The 18,618-nt window shown below is 39.3% G+C and overlaps 2 protein-coding genes across 2 annotated transcripts; one reads left to right on the top strand and one right to left on the bottom strand.

Annotated features, from left to right (window-relative positions):
- Nucleotides 1–1,347: 1,347 nt before the first annotated feature.
- On the top strand, nt 1,348–4,550 carry LOC139474363 (mitochondrial pyruvate carrier 2-like). Its single transcript, XM_071257350.1, has 5 exons — nt 1,348–1,489; nt 2,012–2,052; nt 2,513–2,597; nt 3,388–3,499; nt 4,093–4,550. Exons 1-5 carry the CDS (start codon nt 1,405–1,407, stop codon nt 4,172–4,174), a joined length of 405 nt encoding a protein of 134 aa, XP_071113451.1. The 5' UTR covers nt 1,348–1,404; the 3' UTR covers nt 4,175–4,550.
- Nucleotides 4,551–6,673: 2,123 nt separating this feature from the next.
- LOC139474814 (uncharacterized) lies at nt 6,674–17,208 on the bottom strand. Its single transcript, XM_071257938.1, has 2 exons — nt 17,149–17,208; nt 6,674–12,120 (listed from the first exon to the last, which is right to left on the bottom strand). The coding sequence occupies exon 2, from the start codon at nt 12,048–12,050 to the stop codon at nt 8,307–8,309; it is 3,744 nt and encodes a 1,247-aa protein (XP_071114039.1). The 5' UTR covers nt 12,051–12,120; nt 17,149–17,208; the 3' UTR covers nt 6,674–8,306.
- Between the last annotated feature and the right edge of the window lie 1,410 nt (nt 17,209–18,618).

Here is an 18,618-nt window from a genome sequence, read left to right as displayed (position 1 = left end):
GACGAACTGTGATTTGAACCCACGATCATTTCTAGCGGAGCCCCGGGGACAATTCTGCACAGCGAATTGCAGCGCCTTATCGCCCTAGATCCTCCGTAACGACCAAGTGTTAATTTGGTTATATAGTGTCGAGTAGTTTCATTTAAAGGTAGTCATCGATCATTCATTTAAAGCGCTGCACAATCCCAAAACAAGGCTTACATTGTCGTGCTAGAGGTTTAGCTTAAATAGATAATTCCAATTGGTAGTTAAAACACTGGTGTCGTGTGCAGAAAGTGATTTCCACTGTAAGGTAGTTAGGTCACGTGTTATTTTAGGTCTTCCGACCTTCGGGTATTATTCGATGGCTTTCTTTAGGCCACTTTCAACTGGACGGATACAAACACAATTGTGCCCTGCTGTCGGTTTTATTAAGAATCCTTGTTAACGTGGGATTACCGAGCTCATTTTATCTCAGCCCGAGACGTGGCATTTCGTCCGCTAGACGTATTTCGGGCATCGAATACTCCACAGCACAAACAAACCTGAAAACACATATGTATATTTCCTTTAAATGAGCACATTACTGGAAGTTCTAGGGGTGGCCCAGTAGTTGCAGGCGTCCTTAGATCCATATGGGGTAGTGGTTTCGAATCCCCGATTCTTTAGTCTGTTTGGGATTCACCAAGGTAGGTTCGCCAAGGTTAGTATCTCCTGTTATCAGATGAATAACATAAATATATTAGAAAAAAAACTAAAAAAAAGCCGTGGTCTTGCACATTTAACAACATTGTTGTATAATAGTGAGTGACCTTTAACAGTATTTCAGTTCTGTCATAACGTGTAAGTTTGATGTAGGCGAAAAGCCCGAAAAAAGCCAAGTCAGCCTCCAAAATAATTCAGCCTCAATAAAATGTCTCAACCGCAATGTGGTCACACACACACACACACACACACACACACACACACACACACACAGTGACAGTGAAACACGAGCATGAGAGACAGCACGCCTTACCACATTCTTAATTATAACCATTTCAACGCTTCCATTTCAAGAGGCCATATCAGGCGAATCACTGTGCTGTTTCCTTGGACAAGGTTTTTGACTCCACTCGTCCGCTGTGATATGACTGAAACAGCTAATGACTGTGATGTGAAATGCAAAGGAAGCATAATGTTCCTTTACATGGAAAAAATACGACATAAACTATAAAGTTACTAATCAACATGGTTTGTTTCTAAAAACAGAGAAGTGCCAAAGTCAAGGAAGATAATTTCATTGTCATTGTGACTGCAGAACGACGTACTTGGAACAGGAACGCTCCGCCGCATCACAAAAAGGAAGTAGCGTAGAGTTATCTACCCTGGACCAGAAAAGTTTTGTCAACCAACAGAAGAAGAGGGGAGACAGAACCCAGCAAGATGTCTGCAATTTATCGCAGCATGATTGCTGCAGCTGACAGATTTGTCCCTCACAGTCTAGTGCCTTTGTGGAATAGTCCAGCAGGTACCCGCATTCACTAAAAACAACTCATCGCTACTACTTTAGTGTGTCAAGGTCATGGATAGTAACTGATCAAGTGAGATTTTGTGAAGTAAAAACACTCGAAAGACAGCAAAATTGAAATCTGACGTGCTGGTCGCTCCAAAATCGGTCTACACTAACTTTGTGATCGAGTCTAATTCTGCTTATGCATCGGATATAAACAAGCATCAGTATAATGCACAGTGAAGAATATCATAGAGTGTTTTGGAGTCCCAGTTCATGGAGGTCTAGTTCCAAAACATTTACCTTCAAGATGTTCCAATACGCCAAATATTTTGATTGAGAATGTTATACGGGGTGGTGGGCTAGTCGAGTTGTTAAAGCGTTAGATCGTCATGCCGAAAGCCCTTGTTCGACATCCCACATGGGTACTATGTGTGCAAGCCCATTTCGTAATATTGCTCGAATATTGCTTACAGTGGCATAAGATCTCACTCACTAACACACTCAACGTCATACCTTACTGCATGTTCTGTCTTTCAGGTCCAAAAACAATCTTCTTCTGGGCTCCTACCTTCAAATGGGTATGTTGAATATATTATAGGGATGCTAATTATCACTTTGTAATACTCTCAATAATTTGTCTTGTCAGTGCATGCAACCTATTTTACAACTTAATACAACATACAGGTAAGAACTTAGCATTTGAACATGTTTAAGAGCCAAGATGTCTTAGTGTGCTATGTATCCAATCAACATGATCAACTGGTGAATGTGATGCTCACTCTAAACCCTGTTACAGTATTTATAATCCCTGTTACAGTACTCAGAAACCCTGTTACAGTACTCAGAAACCCTGTTATGGTACTCAGAAAATCTGTTACAATACTCAGAAGCCCTATTACAGTACTCAGAAACCCTGTTACGGTATTCATAAGCCCTGTTACAGTACTCAGAAACCCTGTTACGGTATTCATAAACCCTGTTACAGTACTCATCACTGTTTAATGTGTTTAAGATTCATGGAACTTTTCTTCTTTACAGGCATTAGTTATTGCAGGTATAGGTGACATTGCTCGTCCCCCCGAGAAACTGAGTCTATACCAGTCATCAGCTCTTGCTGCTACAGGTAGGCTAACGGATGATACAATATTGCCAGGTGCACAAGTAAACCCTGTAGGGATTATGGGTTAAAATCTATGCTTGTCATACAAGGCGATTAAATGCTTTTGAGAGTCAAGACTCCGTGACTTGAACTGATTGCATGTCATCAGACCCGGGCAGTGTGGAATGTTGCTCATAATATCAATCATTGGTTTGTCTGGTCTAGTTTATTAACAGGCTGCAATGATATACCTTAAATATTGCTGAGTGCGTCGGTAAGGGTATTATGACATTTAGGTCTTCATTGCTTTGTGATAAGTACCCTTGACACATTCTGCACCATAGCTTTGTTTCAAAAGTGACGCCACCATCTCCACTGGTTTATCACTTACCTTGTACAGAAGCTCCCTCACTTCTTAGAGTAATTTGATTGGATGGCGTGCTATTTGAATCAGGCTCCGAACGAGGCTATGGTAGCAAATGGATCAGGGTATTTATCAAAGTAAAATGGAGTTAAAACACTGGATAATTGAGGGTGAGTGTTAAACAACACAAAAAACAAGAATATGAGAATTTCCTTGCCAGTGCAGAACCGATCATGAAAAACCCTGTGATCGTGTAATGGCCCTGCTTCTGACCAACCTATGTTATTGTTCAGTTTTATACTCTTTAACAAGAAGTGAGTAGAAAAACCCAGTGAAGTTAAGACTGGCAGACCAAGAATGACGTTGACGGCTTCCATTATTTCGTTCCTATCGTTACCCACAGTATGTCATATCTTGTTTAAATGTGATGAATGGAATCTTCTTTGACAGGTTGTATATGGGCGCGGTACTCCCTTGTGATCATCCCAAAGAACTACAATCTGTTTATGGTGAACATCTTTGTCGGTTTGACAGGAATATTCCAGCTGAGCAGAATTTTTATGTAAGTTTTTTATTCTCCCTCCTTGTCTAAGGTACAAAGCGTCACAGTATGGCTGAAATATTGCCGATGTGATGCTAAGTTTTAACTCACACTAAGGTACAAAGATGGGGATTAACAATAATACTTCAGATTTGTGTACACTACATTCCTCCATTGGGCTAAAAAAATAATACATTGGTTATTAGGCAATGGCTTTTGAAAATATAGTGTGGATGGGCATTGTTTTGTTTTTTTTGGTTGTTCAAACTAGTATGTAACAGAATAAACAGTTGTGTACAATCAACCTGGGAAAAGGCCTCCCTACATGAATGTATTTCTTGATGAGTTAAATATTGGAATCCAGTACTTGACTACCTTTCAACTACAAGTGTGTGCATAATACACCCATACAATGAGCTTTGATTTTATTTCATAACACGAAGACATTATTTTTGGGGGAAATGGAAATAAAAACGAATTGATCCATGCTCATGATATCACTGGATTGTCTGGTCCGGACTCGATTATTTACAGACCGCCGTCATATAGCTAGAATATTGCCGAGTGTGGCATAAAACAACAAACCAACCAACTATTGCTTGTGTTTCCAACAGGTATAGAAAATCTCTTCGGGAGGGACAGCCTGCCTTACCAGCCCCAGAAACCACACCAGCTGCACAAGGGAAATCTCCGTAGCAAGTTGTCATGTATACAAGGGACAACGTACGCACAAGAAAACATACCAAACCTAACAAACTTGAGGAATTTGATACTAATATTTAAAATTTTAATATTCTGCCATAACATGTGAAATATACAAAGGGAGATAAGTCCGCAGCAACTAATTTGGGAACTTGTGTTCCAGGATTTGTTTAGTATCTAAATCAATATCTTAATAATCATGAAGAAAATGATCACATTTCATTTGTAATATTGAGGTGTTTTACTGACAGTATTGAAATATTTATTCAGAGTGTAAAGTGAATGTTTTGGTTGTGAGAGAAACCATGGTAACAGATGCAGTGTTTATTCAGTGATGTCTGGATCAGGGATACATATCGGCATATATTCAATTATGATGGAGGGTCGCAGGATATGTTATCAGTATCAAGCCTGGAGAGCATCCATGGATGCTTGCATCGTTATTTAGTCTGTGTGATTATCAATCATCTGCAATGAGTGATTCCAACCCCTTGTTAAAGAGTTCATTAGGATCTGGGTGACCTGTGATATTCACGTCAAGGTTTTATGATAAGAGAGAAAATTGATTTGATTTTGTTAATGTCAACAGAAAGTGGTCTGTTACCAGTAGGTATATGCATTTAGGTTTTAATGAATGTGTTGTGTGAAAAGGCAAGTCAGAGGTAGATGCAAATGGCCATATCCAGCTAGTCCACAGCTCATTTCGGACTAGAGGTTTATTTTAAATTGCAGGTCCGTCACGATTTTTGCCAGTCTCGGACTAATGGACGAGTAGTCGTGTCTATCCCTGCAAATAATGCTACCTCGTCAGTGAAGATTTTGTTGGTCAAGATATCAAATGTAACTTAAGGGTTAAAAAAAATATATAAAAGAATTGGTTCTCAGGCAATAACTTTTGAAAATATAGTGTGGGCGTGCATTGTTTTTGTTTTTTTGCTGGTTCAAACTAGCATGTATGTAACCAAATAAAAAGGTGTGTACCATCATCCTGGGAAAGTGCCTCCCTACTTAAACAAGCATGCAAAATCCTTTTGCCGCCATGACCATATCTCGAGATGCACAGTAAAACAGTGCACATGTAAAGGGAAGTAACTGCATGCAATATTGGATCGCATTTTTGAAAATAGGATGATTTTAATTTTGGGGGGAAAATGGAAATAAAAGCGAAACATGGGGCAGGCTTTGATGATGGGGGCGGTGCCTGAGAACCAAGACTAAGGTATAGGGGCCTTTGTTTCAACACTGTTCCTTTTTCCTCTTTATTTTCAAGCTTGTGTTAGTCTTAAAGTCTAACCAGCTAGATGAGGTTCCTGCCATGTTGTTTACTGGTTCAGGATGTATGGTGTTTATTTATGGTGGTAGACTGATCTTGGCTGAAAGGAGCACATCATGGTGACAAGGGACATAACTCAAACTTTTAAAGCCCTCGTCAGGGCATTTAGAAAAAATAAAAATTTTAGTGTACAACTTTGTTTTGTTATTTATGGGCGCTGGAGTATGCATGTTGTTAAAGGCATTACTGTAACATACACAGGTCTGGGGTTTGGTTCACTATATGGGTATGCAGTGGTAGATATAGAGGGGGTCCTGGATGCTGGTCTATGGTATTTGAGTCTAGGGACCTTTAAATGTTTAATATTAGAGCTATCAAAAGGACCCCTGGACTTTTATGATTAATTTTGAACACTGGTTATAGAGTTACACATGTGTGAAGCCCATTCTTAGTGTCATGGCTGGATTTATGAAAAGTGTCATCTTTTTTAACGCTAATGTTGCATATCCCAATTGCATGTATCGATGCTCTTGATATCAATCATGGGATTGTCTGGTTCAGAGTGATATTACTGAGTTCGGTGTTGAACAACAAACAGCTTATGTGGCTGCTTGTACTAGCCTAGACTAATGCTTGTTTTATAGTGCTTACCTACTGATACCTGGCCACAGCTTAATATGGATACCTACTCCGAGCCGATCAGTCCTTGCATCTACTTAATGCTGAATGCCAGGTTAACAAAAAGTACCATCTTTTAACATCTATTGGTATGACACAGGCCAAGGAACCATCGACTTCCTACGCTCTGGTCAGACACTGTCCACTAGTCCGTGAAGGTGGTGTGAGTGAGTGAGTTTGGTTTAATGCCACTTTGAACAGTATTCCAGTCATCATGGCGTGTCAGCTTAATGTGGGAGGAAAGCCCAAGATGATTTCAGACGTTTACCATTTGGTGAAACCCACAGGTCTTACAACCTAGAAACATAATTGGCAGATCACGAAGGACTATAGGTTATTGTTGTTAAACACTGTAACGGTGCTGACAAAATCGGAAGGATGATTATGGCAAATCCATGATCAGCCAATCCTGGCATGGCTAAGGAACACAACTCCATGCAGCCATTTACAACATCATCAACCACCTTCGTTGTTGTACATGTACAGTGAAGACAATGTGTATCATTATCTTTATTGAGTCATAAAGAAAAGACTTGGATGCACACATTGCATTGTCACATATTAGCCTCATATTGCATCTTCTTGAGAAACATTCACAGACAGGAACAAGATTATCTGAGTAATTTTACTTATTTATATTCTAATAATTCTTTGTCTAACAGAATTGCTCAACAAAAAAAGAACTTTTTAAATCTTGACTAAACAAAACTCACATTTTCTTAAGTACTCAGCATAAAAAAAATATTTAAAAAAATAATATTACTGATAATTGCTAAAAAAATAACACGACACTGATGAATATACTCAAATATTGGTTTGGTTACCTGTGGCTTTACTCATAAATACTGGAACGCTGAAAGTGTGTAGCACTGCTACTTTGCATGCAAACCTAAAGTGGTCGAATCTGAGAAAGCTGAAGCTTATCTGGAAAGGTTCAAGTTATACACTCTAGGGCTGGGAGTTAAAATGTATTACCTGGGTACTCAACCCCCGTGACCTGACCCTACCTGGGTACCCACTGTAGGTCTCAAGTTGGATATAAAATGTCTGATTGAAAATTGTTTTACCAGAGCCCTGTCAAAAACTACTTCGATACATGCATAAAACAATCTGATCATGCAGACACTGAATATGACAGAAACATGTAAAAGTCAGAAGGAATGTGTGCATAGTCAGAAAGAAATTTAGCGATTTGTAGTGTAACCATGGAGTTTGATTGTTATTGTCATTAAATATTATATCACGTGACTACAGCTCTGGGTAGTCCTGTGGGTATCCAGCTCCTACTCAGGACCTACCTGACCTGAGTACAGAGTTACCCCTCCCAGCCCTAACACTCTCTTTGTTGATTTCCACTGTTTTCTTCAAAAAAATTAATTGTTGCACATCCATGGAATATTTTGTGTCGGAAAAAGTTCTTTCCTATAAATATTTGTTTCTGACCATGATTGAGAAAGTTGTTTCTTACTGCAATTTGGCCAATAAGAATTGAGTATTTTCAAATGGAGATAGAATTTATAATACTTGTCCTGATTCACATTCTGTGCTTGACGCTGACCAAAATTTGTCAGTGGTCCAAAGGACTGGCACCAAAGAAAAAATCTATTGGTCCTGTTGGATCTCTACTAGAAACAATGGCGCTTAGAGTTTAGACTCCATCTATCGCTGATTTCAAAAGTCGTACAAACTTAAATATATACAAAATAACACTGGACCAGGGGACCAGTATTTATTTAACTTTTCTGGTCCTTAAGAAAATATACTAGACTTGACCAGCAGACAGTGTTAGTGTTGAGCACTGTAACATGAGTGATGTTTCCTGTCGTTTGTCCAGCACACTGGATATTTGTAAAATCTTGTATTATAGTTATTAAAATTATTATATTCACCAGCATCATCACAAGGCTGAAAATGGCTGAAGACATTGCACATATTGCTCACAGTCCCATCACTACAACTGCCAGAACCACTTTACTTTAACACAGACAGACATTTGTTAAGAGATTATGGCGATTATTGAAAAGAAGTTGACTTTCAAACCCTTTCATGTAAATAACTTCATGATAAAATAACATGCGCAATAAACTAACAAAAACTAACACAAAAATAGAGCTTAACGAAAAGAGCTTGAAAACTGGGTAGTCAGATAAGGCACCTCATACTTTCTGATCCTTTCTATTCTCGTTTTGCACATTTTGTTACTGGTTCAGAAAAAGTCTGAGAATTACCTTCTCCAAATCGAATATTACGCCACTTATTTTTCACACACATTGAGTCTAAGGCCTGGGTTCTGCATGATTCAGTACAGGCCTTGGGCATCTTAAAGCGAGTCCTCTTGGTGCCAGCTATGCCCCGAAACAATGGAGGCAGGCTGTCGTCTAGCACAACAAAACACAATTTCAGGGAGTGTTCTAACTTGGAATTGAGACACATATCTAAATAGCTAGGAACCTTGTCCATCAGCTTACAACAAACCTTATTAAGCGAAAACACAGACTCTATTTTAAGTTCCATCAACCCTATGTCCGCGTCTTCACATACATCAGCGTTGTTGTCAGTACGTAATAGATCTGTTACCGGTACTGGAATTAAAGGACTCTTATATTCGTCTTGCTTTTTGACCAACTTAACATCACTGGCATCAATTAAGGTCTTTGGTATAGCCATTGTTCCAGAAGCAGTCTGTTCAAGAGAAGCCATGAGTTGAGCAGACGTCAGTCGCACGGGTTTTCCTGAGTTTGCTTGCGCCACCAGGGCAGTGTACAGAGATGAGGGAACAACATACACTTTCTTTTGCTGGTTGGCATGGTTAACGATGTTCAAAGAAGGTCGTGAAATAGAAGGAACCTGCATAAAATTGGACGAATATAAAGGAGTAACTGGTACTGTCACACTTGAATTAACAGTTGGCAATTTAGTTGGACCAATTGTTGGTTGTACAACATTTACAGTTGCTGGCAGAAGGATCCCATTTGGTTTGGGGGTCCCTGACGGATCCTCTTGAACTGCTGGTGTAAGGAAGCCGGTTTGAATACTTTGGTTCCCGAGGGTGGTCTGCAGAGAATTTTCTTGGGATATTATTGTATTTGTGGCTAGTATTGGCGTCTCGGCTATAGAGACTTTAGGTCCTTCCGAGGCAGTACCTTCAGGAGGCTTTGTGTTCATACTTGTGACTGAACTGAAAACCTTTTGGAAAGCAGTGACACCTTCCACCATGGTCTGGTGCACTGCAGTTAAATGATCTTGACTTAGGTGCACTGCACTTTGCTCAACTGAACTTTGCTCAACTGAACTTTGATCTACTGAACTTTGCTTTACTGAACTTTGCTTTACTGAAGGTTGTTTGGAAGAAGGCAAAGGAAACTGTTGACTTTCTTCCAAGACATGACCTTCAGGAAGGTTCGTGTTGACCCTTACAACAGAATTGAATACTTTTTGAAATTCAGTGACACGCTGCATCACAGCTTGGTTTAGTGCACTTTGGTGCTGTTGACTTCGTTGCACTGATTTTGTATGACGTGAAGTTGGGAGCACTGAATATTGATAGACTGTGCTTTGCTGCTCTAAAAGTTGCTCTACTGAAGTAGGTTCTGGAGCTGACTGAGGAACATTTTCTTTTGGGGGTTCCATGCATGGACGTGGGGTTGCCACCTTTTTACTTGGTGACATAGGTTTCGGAAGAGGAGATGGCATCTTTGATATTGCTGTCAATCTGGCCACCTCAGTAGAACCAAAATTTAAACTTTTTTTGATAATTTTTCTACATGGTGAGGAATCATACCCAGTACTCAAAGTTTCCACCTTAATTGATGCCATGGGTAAAGGACATGGGTTTCTGGAAGCTTCGGTGTTGGAGGAGATATGGGACAATGTTTCACATTTCGACTGTTTCACGGGCCTGTCCTTTGTAGTCTTGTCATTTGATGAAACATTTTTCAGTTTGCTGGGTATGGAATTTGAAGGAGATACCGTTTTCTCCTGAGGTTCTATCTTGATTTCACTGACTGGAACTGGAAGGACAGATTCGTCAGAATTCTGCAAAGAACTTGTTGGTACTGAGACTGTGGATGTTGTAGATAGACTGGATGAAGGAGAACTGATACTATCTTTGTCTTTAACCTGATATTGAGGCTTAAATTTTTTGCTTGATGAAGAAATAGAGTTGGACATGGTAGGTGGAATGAAGATACCAATCTCTCGAGGTGGAGACTTCTGCTTCTGATTTGTTTCAGGATCAGGGGTAGGAACAACTTCAACACTGTTTTCAGTATCAGGCAGTGTTACATCAGTCTGAGAGTTTGTCATCTTTGCAGGGGGCACAGCGGACTCTGCGCTAGCAGCTGCTTTCTTTCGTTTTCTGGGTTGTTTTTTATGAGGTTCAACTACCAATTCGCATCCATCAAATGGGTCTTTCCTCACAGCTAATGTCTGTTTCCGCCGTGAAGCTTTCGGCACTGAAGCACTTTCTTTGGGAATTTCAGCCATCAGAAAACACTCTTCTTCTACACATTTGCTCCTGACCTTCTTACGTTTGATCTTGAGTTCTAACTTACTCTGCTCGGACATGGTCTTATGAGTCTCCACAGCATTTGCAACGGCTTGAACATAGGCTTGCAGATTATTTGGAGAGAATTCTATGGCAAATTTAGGCTTCACTGAGGTGCCAGCAAAAGTGATCTTGTCTTCCATATTCTCCTTGTGTTGGTCCTTGATGATAACAACAGGTTTATCATCATCTTTATCTGCATCTTTATCATCTGATATCTTTGTCTCAGTTTCATTCTGTTCTGGCTGGTTTATATGTACCTCCTGGTGTTGTTTTAAGAGTTCTTCGGGGGTAAGCAGCTTAACTTTGGGAAGAATATTTGGAAGTTGCTTAGCTTGGGCCTTGCTAGACTCTTCCTTAGCCACAGATGCCTTTTTTTGCCGATTGTTGTCCATTCTACTCCTGACTTTCTTTAACAAATTGTTTAGTATTGGGTTAGCAGCAGATGGGCTCTTCTCACTTGCAACTGATTGGTCATCTGAACCAATTTCCCTCTTGATCAGAGACTTGGCTTCTGTTATAACCTTTTTGTTACCAACAACACGCTGAGGTTTCAGAATGCTGACAGCATTGGAGAAGGAGTTGGCAGGCATGGTCTGTTCCACTGGGACAAGCTGCAGTTCCCCAGAGGGAGTTTGGATGATTTGCAAATGTGGCTGTTGGAGGATTGGGGAATTGCTCTGAGGCTGCACAACCTGAGACGGAGCAGACATCACCTGTATTGCATTCTGTGACTGATTCTGCAAACTTGGCTGATGAGTGATTTGGGGATTGCTTGGAGGCTCATTCTGCACAACCTGTGATGGAGCTGTCATTACCTGTATTGCATTCTGAGACGGATTCTGCAAGATTTGAATGTTACTTGTATGAGAATTCCGCAAAATCGAGGCACTGGCAGACGGCTGATTTTGCACCATCTGAATGTTAGCCTGGTTCTGTATCACCTGAAGAGTATTTGATGCTTGGAAAGATCCACTTACACACTGCATAACAGGCAGCGTTTGACCAACGACAGTGGCAGTGCTGTTGCCTGCCATAAACTTAGAACTGGGAATGACCTGCATGGCAGACCCAGTGTTCTGTAGCACTGGCAGGCTGGCCAGTTGGGACATGATCATAGATGATACAGAGGACCCTGTTGACCCTGTGAGGAACCTCAACGGCCCCGGGCCCACAGATTCAGTCCCTGAGGGGACTCTGGTGAATGTCTGGTTGGGCATAATGACTGGAACAAAGTTGGGCTGCATTGTGCCCGACTGTTGGACAGTGGGGCCCTTCTCTATTTTCTGTGGATCTACACAACCAATGTTGACAAATTTGATATTTCCTTGCGCTTCGACTTCTGCATTAAAGAATGTGTATTGCTTATTCATGATGACATGATCGTTGTGTGCAGAACATTAGTCTCACTGCATCTCCGTGTTGTCTTTTTACGCCATTTTTCTGAAAGAGAAAGAAAATAATGTCTATTACTGTTTCAATTTTCTTGTTTGTAATGTTTGTTTGTTGATCAATGCAACACTCAGCAATATTACAACTATATTATGGTAGTCAGTAAATAATCGCGTATTTCAATAGCGTATTTAGAGTTTTTGTTGGATATTTGATACGCTAATATTTGATTTGTCTGCATATTTCATTTTTTTATGAGTATTTTACACAAATACACAGCTTATCTCTAGCTCTGAGAAACCATAATTACAGGTTTTTGGAAAACTCAGTTGACACAAATCTACACAGGGAAATGTGGCACCTTGGACAACTGGACAACTGGACCACCCATACTTCATGATGGATTTGAGGAGGAAGATTGAAATTTTGCATGTGGCACCATTTCCTTTTTGTTTATTAAATGAATCCCTCCACCGTGATATTGCTGGAATATTGCTAAACGCGGCGTTACTCACGCACTCATAAATGAATTTGTTGGTTTTAACTATTTTGAGCAGTATGAAAAAAAAAAAAAAAAAATATGGGTATTCATATCATTGAAAATAACTAAAGATGAGTCTTTAGTATTCCCCATATCCTTGTTAGACTACAGTTGTAAAAAGTGATAGTCACATGTGTGGTGATTGTCAACGTAAAGTTCCACATCTACGTAACTGATTCAATCCCTTCACAGGACCCCTCAACACACATACCTTCACAGACTAATGCTTAGTCTCTGAAAATATGTAATGTTGATAGAAACAAGCAGCTACATTTAAATTGAAAAGGAGACCCTGCAATCAGATGAACCTGTGGAAAATCTAGACTTGCTTCACTTACCACAATCTCATTAAAATCATATCTTAGTTCTCGCTATTGCTAAACAAAGATCTGAGGACATCCCATTATGTGTCATGTCAGTATGACCTTTCATCCAACCAATCAAAGCGTCGCTTACCAGATCATGAAGGTGACAGTCGGAATGTGTTTTCTAATCATGCAACCTCGAAAACCTTAACATGGGGTATTCCCAACAACAGTTAGGGCCTGTACGACTGATTCCGTCAAAATTATAGTCTATCTCTCGCTTCCGTGGGATAAACATTTGAATGGAGGAGGCGTTGCAAAGTACGTGGGAAGCACTGCCATACAATCTCAACCATATATTAGACGCTTTGGAATGTTCGTTTGTTCAGTTTTCAAAATTCTAATCGAGAACTGTGTCAACATATTATTCAATCATAGGCTGAAATGGAAGTTGCCAGGTTGAAACGAAAGCTGCTCTCTAATTCTCTAATTGGCTGATGTCGACTTCTTGTTAATCGTTTCAGTGGTCAGTGGTCATAATGGGATGTCCTCAGATCTTTGTTTAGCAGTAGCAAGAACTTACGTCTGATTTTAATGAGACTGCACTTAGCACTACAATAAGGGTTGGGTGGAAGGGGAAGTAATTTGGTTCAGGTAGAGTGAGACAGCCAAACACCTCCACTGCAGGGGCGGTTGGGTAGCCTAGTGGTTAAAGCGTTCGCTCGTCACGCCGAAGACCCGGGTTCGATTCCCGACATGGGTTCAATGTGTGAAGCCCATTTCTGGAGTCTCCCGCCGTGATATTGCTGGAATATTGCTTAAGGTGGCATAAAACCAAACTCACTCACTCACACTCACCGGTTATCAATTCTAAAACTGACACCCTGGGCCCTGTTCCACAAAGTGATCAAAGGTCTATGACTGTCGTAAGCCTATGTTAAAGAATGGGAGGTATGATCATGTTAATGCTACGACTGTCGTAAGCCTATGTTAAAGAATGGGAGGTATGATCATGTTAATGCTACGACTGTCGTAAGCCTATGTTAAAGAATGGGAGGTATGATCATGTTAATGCTATGACTGTCATAACTTTAAGCCTATGTTAAGGAATTTGAGTTATGATCATGTTAATGCTACGACTATCGTAAGCCTATGTTAAAGAATTTGAGTTATGATCATCTTAATGCTACGATTGTCGTAAGCCTATGTTAAAGAATTTGAGTAATGATCATGTTAATCCAATGACTGTCATCAGTCATAAGCCTATGTTAAAGAATTTGAGTTGTGATCATGTTAATGCTACGACTGTCGTAAGCCTATGTTAAGGAATGGGAGGTATGATCATGTTAATACTATGACTGTCGCAAGCCTATGTTAAGGAATGGGAGGTATGATCATGTTAATGCTACGACTGTCGCAAGCCTATGTTAAGGAATGGGAGTTATGATCATGTTAACGCTACGACTGTCATAAGCCTAAGTTAAGCAATGGGATGTATGATCATGTTAATGCTACGACTGTTGTAAGCCTACGTTAAGGAATGGGAGTTATGATCATCTTAATGCTACGACTGCTGTAAGCCTATGTTAAGGAATGGGAGTTATGATCATGTTAATGCTACGACTGTCGTAAGCCTATGTTAAGGAATGGGAGTTATGATCATGTTAATGCTACGACTGTCGTAAGCCTATGTTAAGGAATGGGATGTATGATCATGTTAATGCTACGACTGTCGTGAGCCTATGTTAAGGGATGGGAGGTATGATCATGTTAATGCTACGACTGTATTAAGCCTATGTTAAGGAATGGAAGGTATGATCATGTTAATGCTACAACTGTCGTAAGCCTATGTTAAGGAATGGGAGGTATGATCATGTTAATGCTACGACTGTATTAAGCCTATGTTAAGGAATGGGATGTATGATCATGTTAATGCTACGACTGTTGTAAGCCTATGTTAAGGAATGGGAGGTATGATCATGTTAATGCTACGACTGTTGTAAGCCTATGTTAAGGAATGGGAGTTATGATCATCTTATTGCTACGACTGTTGTAAGCCTATGTTAAGGAATGGGAGTTATGATCATGTTAATGCTACGACTGTATTAAGCCTATGTTAAGGAATGGGAGGTATGATCATGTTAATGCTACGACTGTATTAAGCCTATGTTAAGGAATGGGATGTATGATCATGTTAATGCTACGACTGTTGTAAGCCTATGTTAAGGAATGGGAGTTATGATCATGTTAATGCTACGACTGTCGTAAGCCTATATTAAGTAATGGGATGTATGATCATGGTAATGCTACGACTGTCATGAGCCTATGTTAAGGGATGGGAGTTAGGATCATCTTAATGCTACGACTGTCGTAAGACTATGTTAGAGAATTTGAGTTAGGATCATGTTAATGCTACGACTGTCATAAACCTATGTTAAGGAATGGCAGTTATGATCATCTTAATGCTACGACTGTTGTAAGCTTATGTTAGAGAATTTGATTTATGATCGTCTTAATGCTATGATCACTTTGTGGAACGAGCCCCAGAGCCTTTAACATCATACATGTACAGTGCAATCTGTCTGAACCGGACTTGTGTGGGACTGCAAGTTTAGTCCGGTTCAGACAGTGGTCTTGGTTAGTGACATTTTAGAAGGAGTTGTGTCCTTTGTTACACACCACAAACACAAATACATGTAGAAGACAATATTCTTGAAAACCAAGCCTCGGTTTCACACAGGTTATAAATAGATTCAATGGTAAAAGCCCCATAGTGACCGACCTCACAACCCCTGTCACAGGAAGTGACATATTCTTGGTTGTGCACCAACCTCAGTCATATAAATCTTTTTCTGGGGACGCCACTCTGCACAGCAAACTGTGGCATCTTAGACGACCTAGCAACACGCGCCCCACCAAATTGTTTGAAAGGAGTATCATTACAACTTTTTTTTATAAATTTCAAAGTCCATTCTTTTCAACTCATATTTTGTAAGCATTACCATTGAGAAAGTGTCACAGTCATTGTGTCAAATGTCGAAAATAAGTGTTCAGCCATGCTTGTTGCACATGTGTTGTGGAGCTTGATTATTTACACTGAATTATTAAAAAATTGATACGATTGAAAGAAATATGATTCTGAATTCAGTTTTCAAAATTAAAAATTTATTTAAATAACCATATGTTTGATAAGAAGTGAATGTAAGTCTTATTGAACTCTTTCTCACAAATGTAACGTCTTCCCTTGTCACGTCATCTCAATTCCATGAAATCCGCCAGGAAATGCCAAATAAGGAACATCCAAAATGAGACAGTTCAGGTGATCCCAGAGTATTGTTACACTTGTAAGCATAGTTAGTACAATGTTCTTTCAGCATGTTCAGCCATAACAAATAAAATACAGAAGCATATCGCTAAGAACAGCTTATGAGTGTGTTAGATTTTGATTACTCTGGTTAAGACTTACTAATATATCTATTAAGTTAGAAATGTAGTTTATTTATTTTATATTTTACCTATTTTGTATTAATATATAATTGAAGTCATCAAATTTATCTTATTTAATTTATTTAATTATCTAATTCAATTCAATGTATTAAAATATTTATTAGGATTATTATTATTATCATTATTTGTCTATTTTGTATCTATATGTGTTTAGGCATAGATCTAGATCTATCTAGTGTAGGATAGTAGTAAATGTGACATCTATATTTTATTCCCCTGAGCCAATTAAATAGGAATATACAAAATAAAACATGTATATGTAATAATCACATCATGTGGTATATCACTTATTTCTTAATGTGAACGCATGACATTTAAGCGGATATTTTTTATGCGAGGGTAAATATGACCCTCGACACCGGTCGGTGATGCTGGAAACCCGACCGTTTCATGGCTACCCTGGACTCATAATAAACAAGTTTCTATTTATGTGAGAAGTAAATGATTCCAAGCACTTCACTAACACGTAACAGGGGCTCTAAAAACAGAAGAACGATGGACAAAGTGTACAAATACATAGTGTTTCTATCTCCATACGACCAAAGAAATTGGCCTATTGGACGGAAGTACGAAGCAAATATCCAACGCGGTTGTTTTCGAAACTGCTCAGCTGAAACTTACTCTTTTCTGAACCGTCTTTAACAAATAACTTACACAATAATGTATTCATTAAACATTTAATATTATATGACCACGTATCATAAATATAAAGAACAATTGCCATACCGTAATATAGCCGACGATTTACAGTCGAGACGAAATGTTGTTCTCTTGTGGGCGGCCATTACTAACGGTGTCTTAGATATTTAGTGCCCTGTAGAAAACAGGAACTATTTTAGAAATGGCGTCGCTTCCTGTGCAATGCATTGCACTTGCAAAAAGGACTTGTTTAATAGCAGTTTGGCGTGCAGATTATACGAATAAGTTGTTGATATTATTAAAACTTTAGTGTCCTCTACAGCATTTAAACATAAGATGATAAGACAAATACAGATATTTGTACGCGTGATTCATATCGTCAGAGGACATATATACACCCTAGCTGATATGGTTCTACTATTAAAGATTTTAACTAGAGGTGGTGAGGTGAGGTGAAAATGGGTTTAACGTCGCGTTCAAGATTATTGCACTTATATAGCGACGTGCATGCACGTATGTGTGTGGCTACTTGTACTAGTCCGGACTGATGCCGATTTATAGTGCTAGCACAATGAGATACCATACCGCAGTTTAACATGAATACCTCACTCAGACACAGTATATTGACTCCGAGCCGACCAGTCCTTGTTTTAGCCCCTTATGATTTCATGAACATTGCTGACGTAATGCACCTGTATTTGTTGTAATATAGACACTGTTGTTAATGTAATAAGTTTATTCTACCATGAATTTGGAAATTACTTGATTCTGATCGGTCAATCAGAGGTTATCAAATCACAATAAACACCCGCCGATTTAACAGCCGATTTGACGACTGCATAGCATAGTGTTTCTTTTCGGTCATTGTTGGAGGCATTTCAAAATAAATATATTTGTAATTGTAGGTCACAAAATGTAAAGTTGCAGAACAATATTCAATTACAGGTAATCCAGCTCAACACTGAAAACACAGTATGTTTATCTCCTAAATGACGTCGTGATTATGCCATGTTGACCGTGTCGGCTCGGCTCTCAAACAGTTTTCAATAGCAAAGACAACACTTTTTAACCAGAGCTAAACATAAAGTCGGTATAATAAAGAGATCACGTCACGGTGAAACCTACTGATGTAAAAAAGACATGCACACGTATTCATCTCGCTCCCGCTTGGGAAATAATACACAAATTCTGACACTTGTTTAGTAAAACCAGTACGACACACGTACTCTAAGTCGTGAGGCTGCCCCACATGGCTACAGGGAAGTCCATTCCTGTTGTCCGCCCTCCGCGATATTGCTTGAATATGGCTAAAACGGCGTAAAACTATACTCACTAAAAAGGCTGCATAAAAAATCCAGGGACACATTTTTCTTGAGGAGTGCAGTAAGGCATTATTTATATTATTTATTGAAAACAAAAGTGGTGACGGAGAAAAATAAAATAAAAATATTTTAATTGGAAATATAAATGACAGGATTTAAAGTGACGCGCTTGTGCCTCGAAACCCTTTTCTCTCTCTTTTTTAAACCTAATTTTTATAGAAGTATTTCTGGGATG

The sequence above is a fragment of the Haliotis cracherodii genome, unplaced genomic scaffold (genome assembly GCF_022045235.1).
Source record: "Haliotis cracherodii isolate W230 unplaced genomic scaffold, xgHalCrac1.p SCAF_3, whole genome shotgun sequence".
NCBI lineage: Eukaryota > Metazoa > Mollusca > Gastropoda > Lepetellida > Haliotidae > Haliotis > Haliotis cracherodii.
The sequence above is the reverse complement of the archived record's forward strand: the minus strand, read 5'-3'. Positions and strand labels throughout refer to the sequence as shown.

Coding starts and splice junctions, on each gene's coding strand:
- LOC139474363 (XM_071257350.1), top strand. CDS start 1,405: ATGTCTGCAATTTATCGCAGCATGATTGCTGCAGCTGACAGATTTGTC. Junction 2,598..3,387: donor ATCAGCTCTTGCTGCTACAG/GTAGGCTAACGG, acceptor CTTCTTTGACAG/GTTGTATATGGGCGCGGTAC. Junction 3,500..4,092: donor CAGCTGAGCAGAATTTTTAT/GTAAGTTTTTTA, acceptor TGTTTCCAACAG/GTATAGAAAATCTCTTCGGG.
- LOC139474814 (XM_071257938.1), bottom strand. CDS start 12,050: ATGAATAAGCAATACACATTCTTTAATGCAGAAGTCGAAGCGCAAGGA.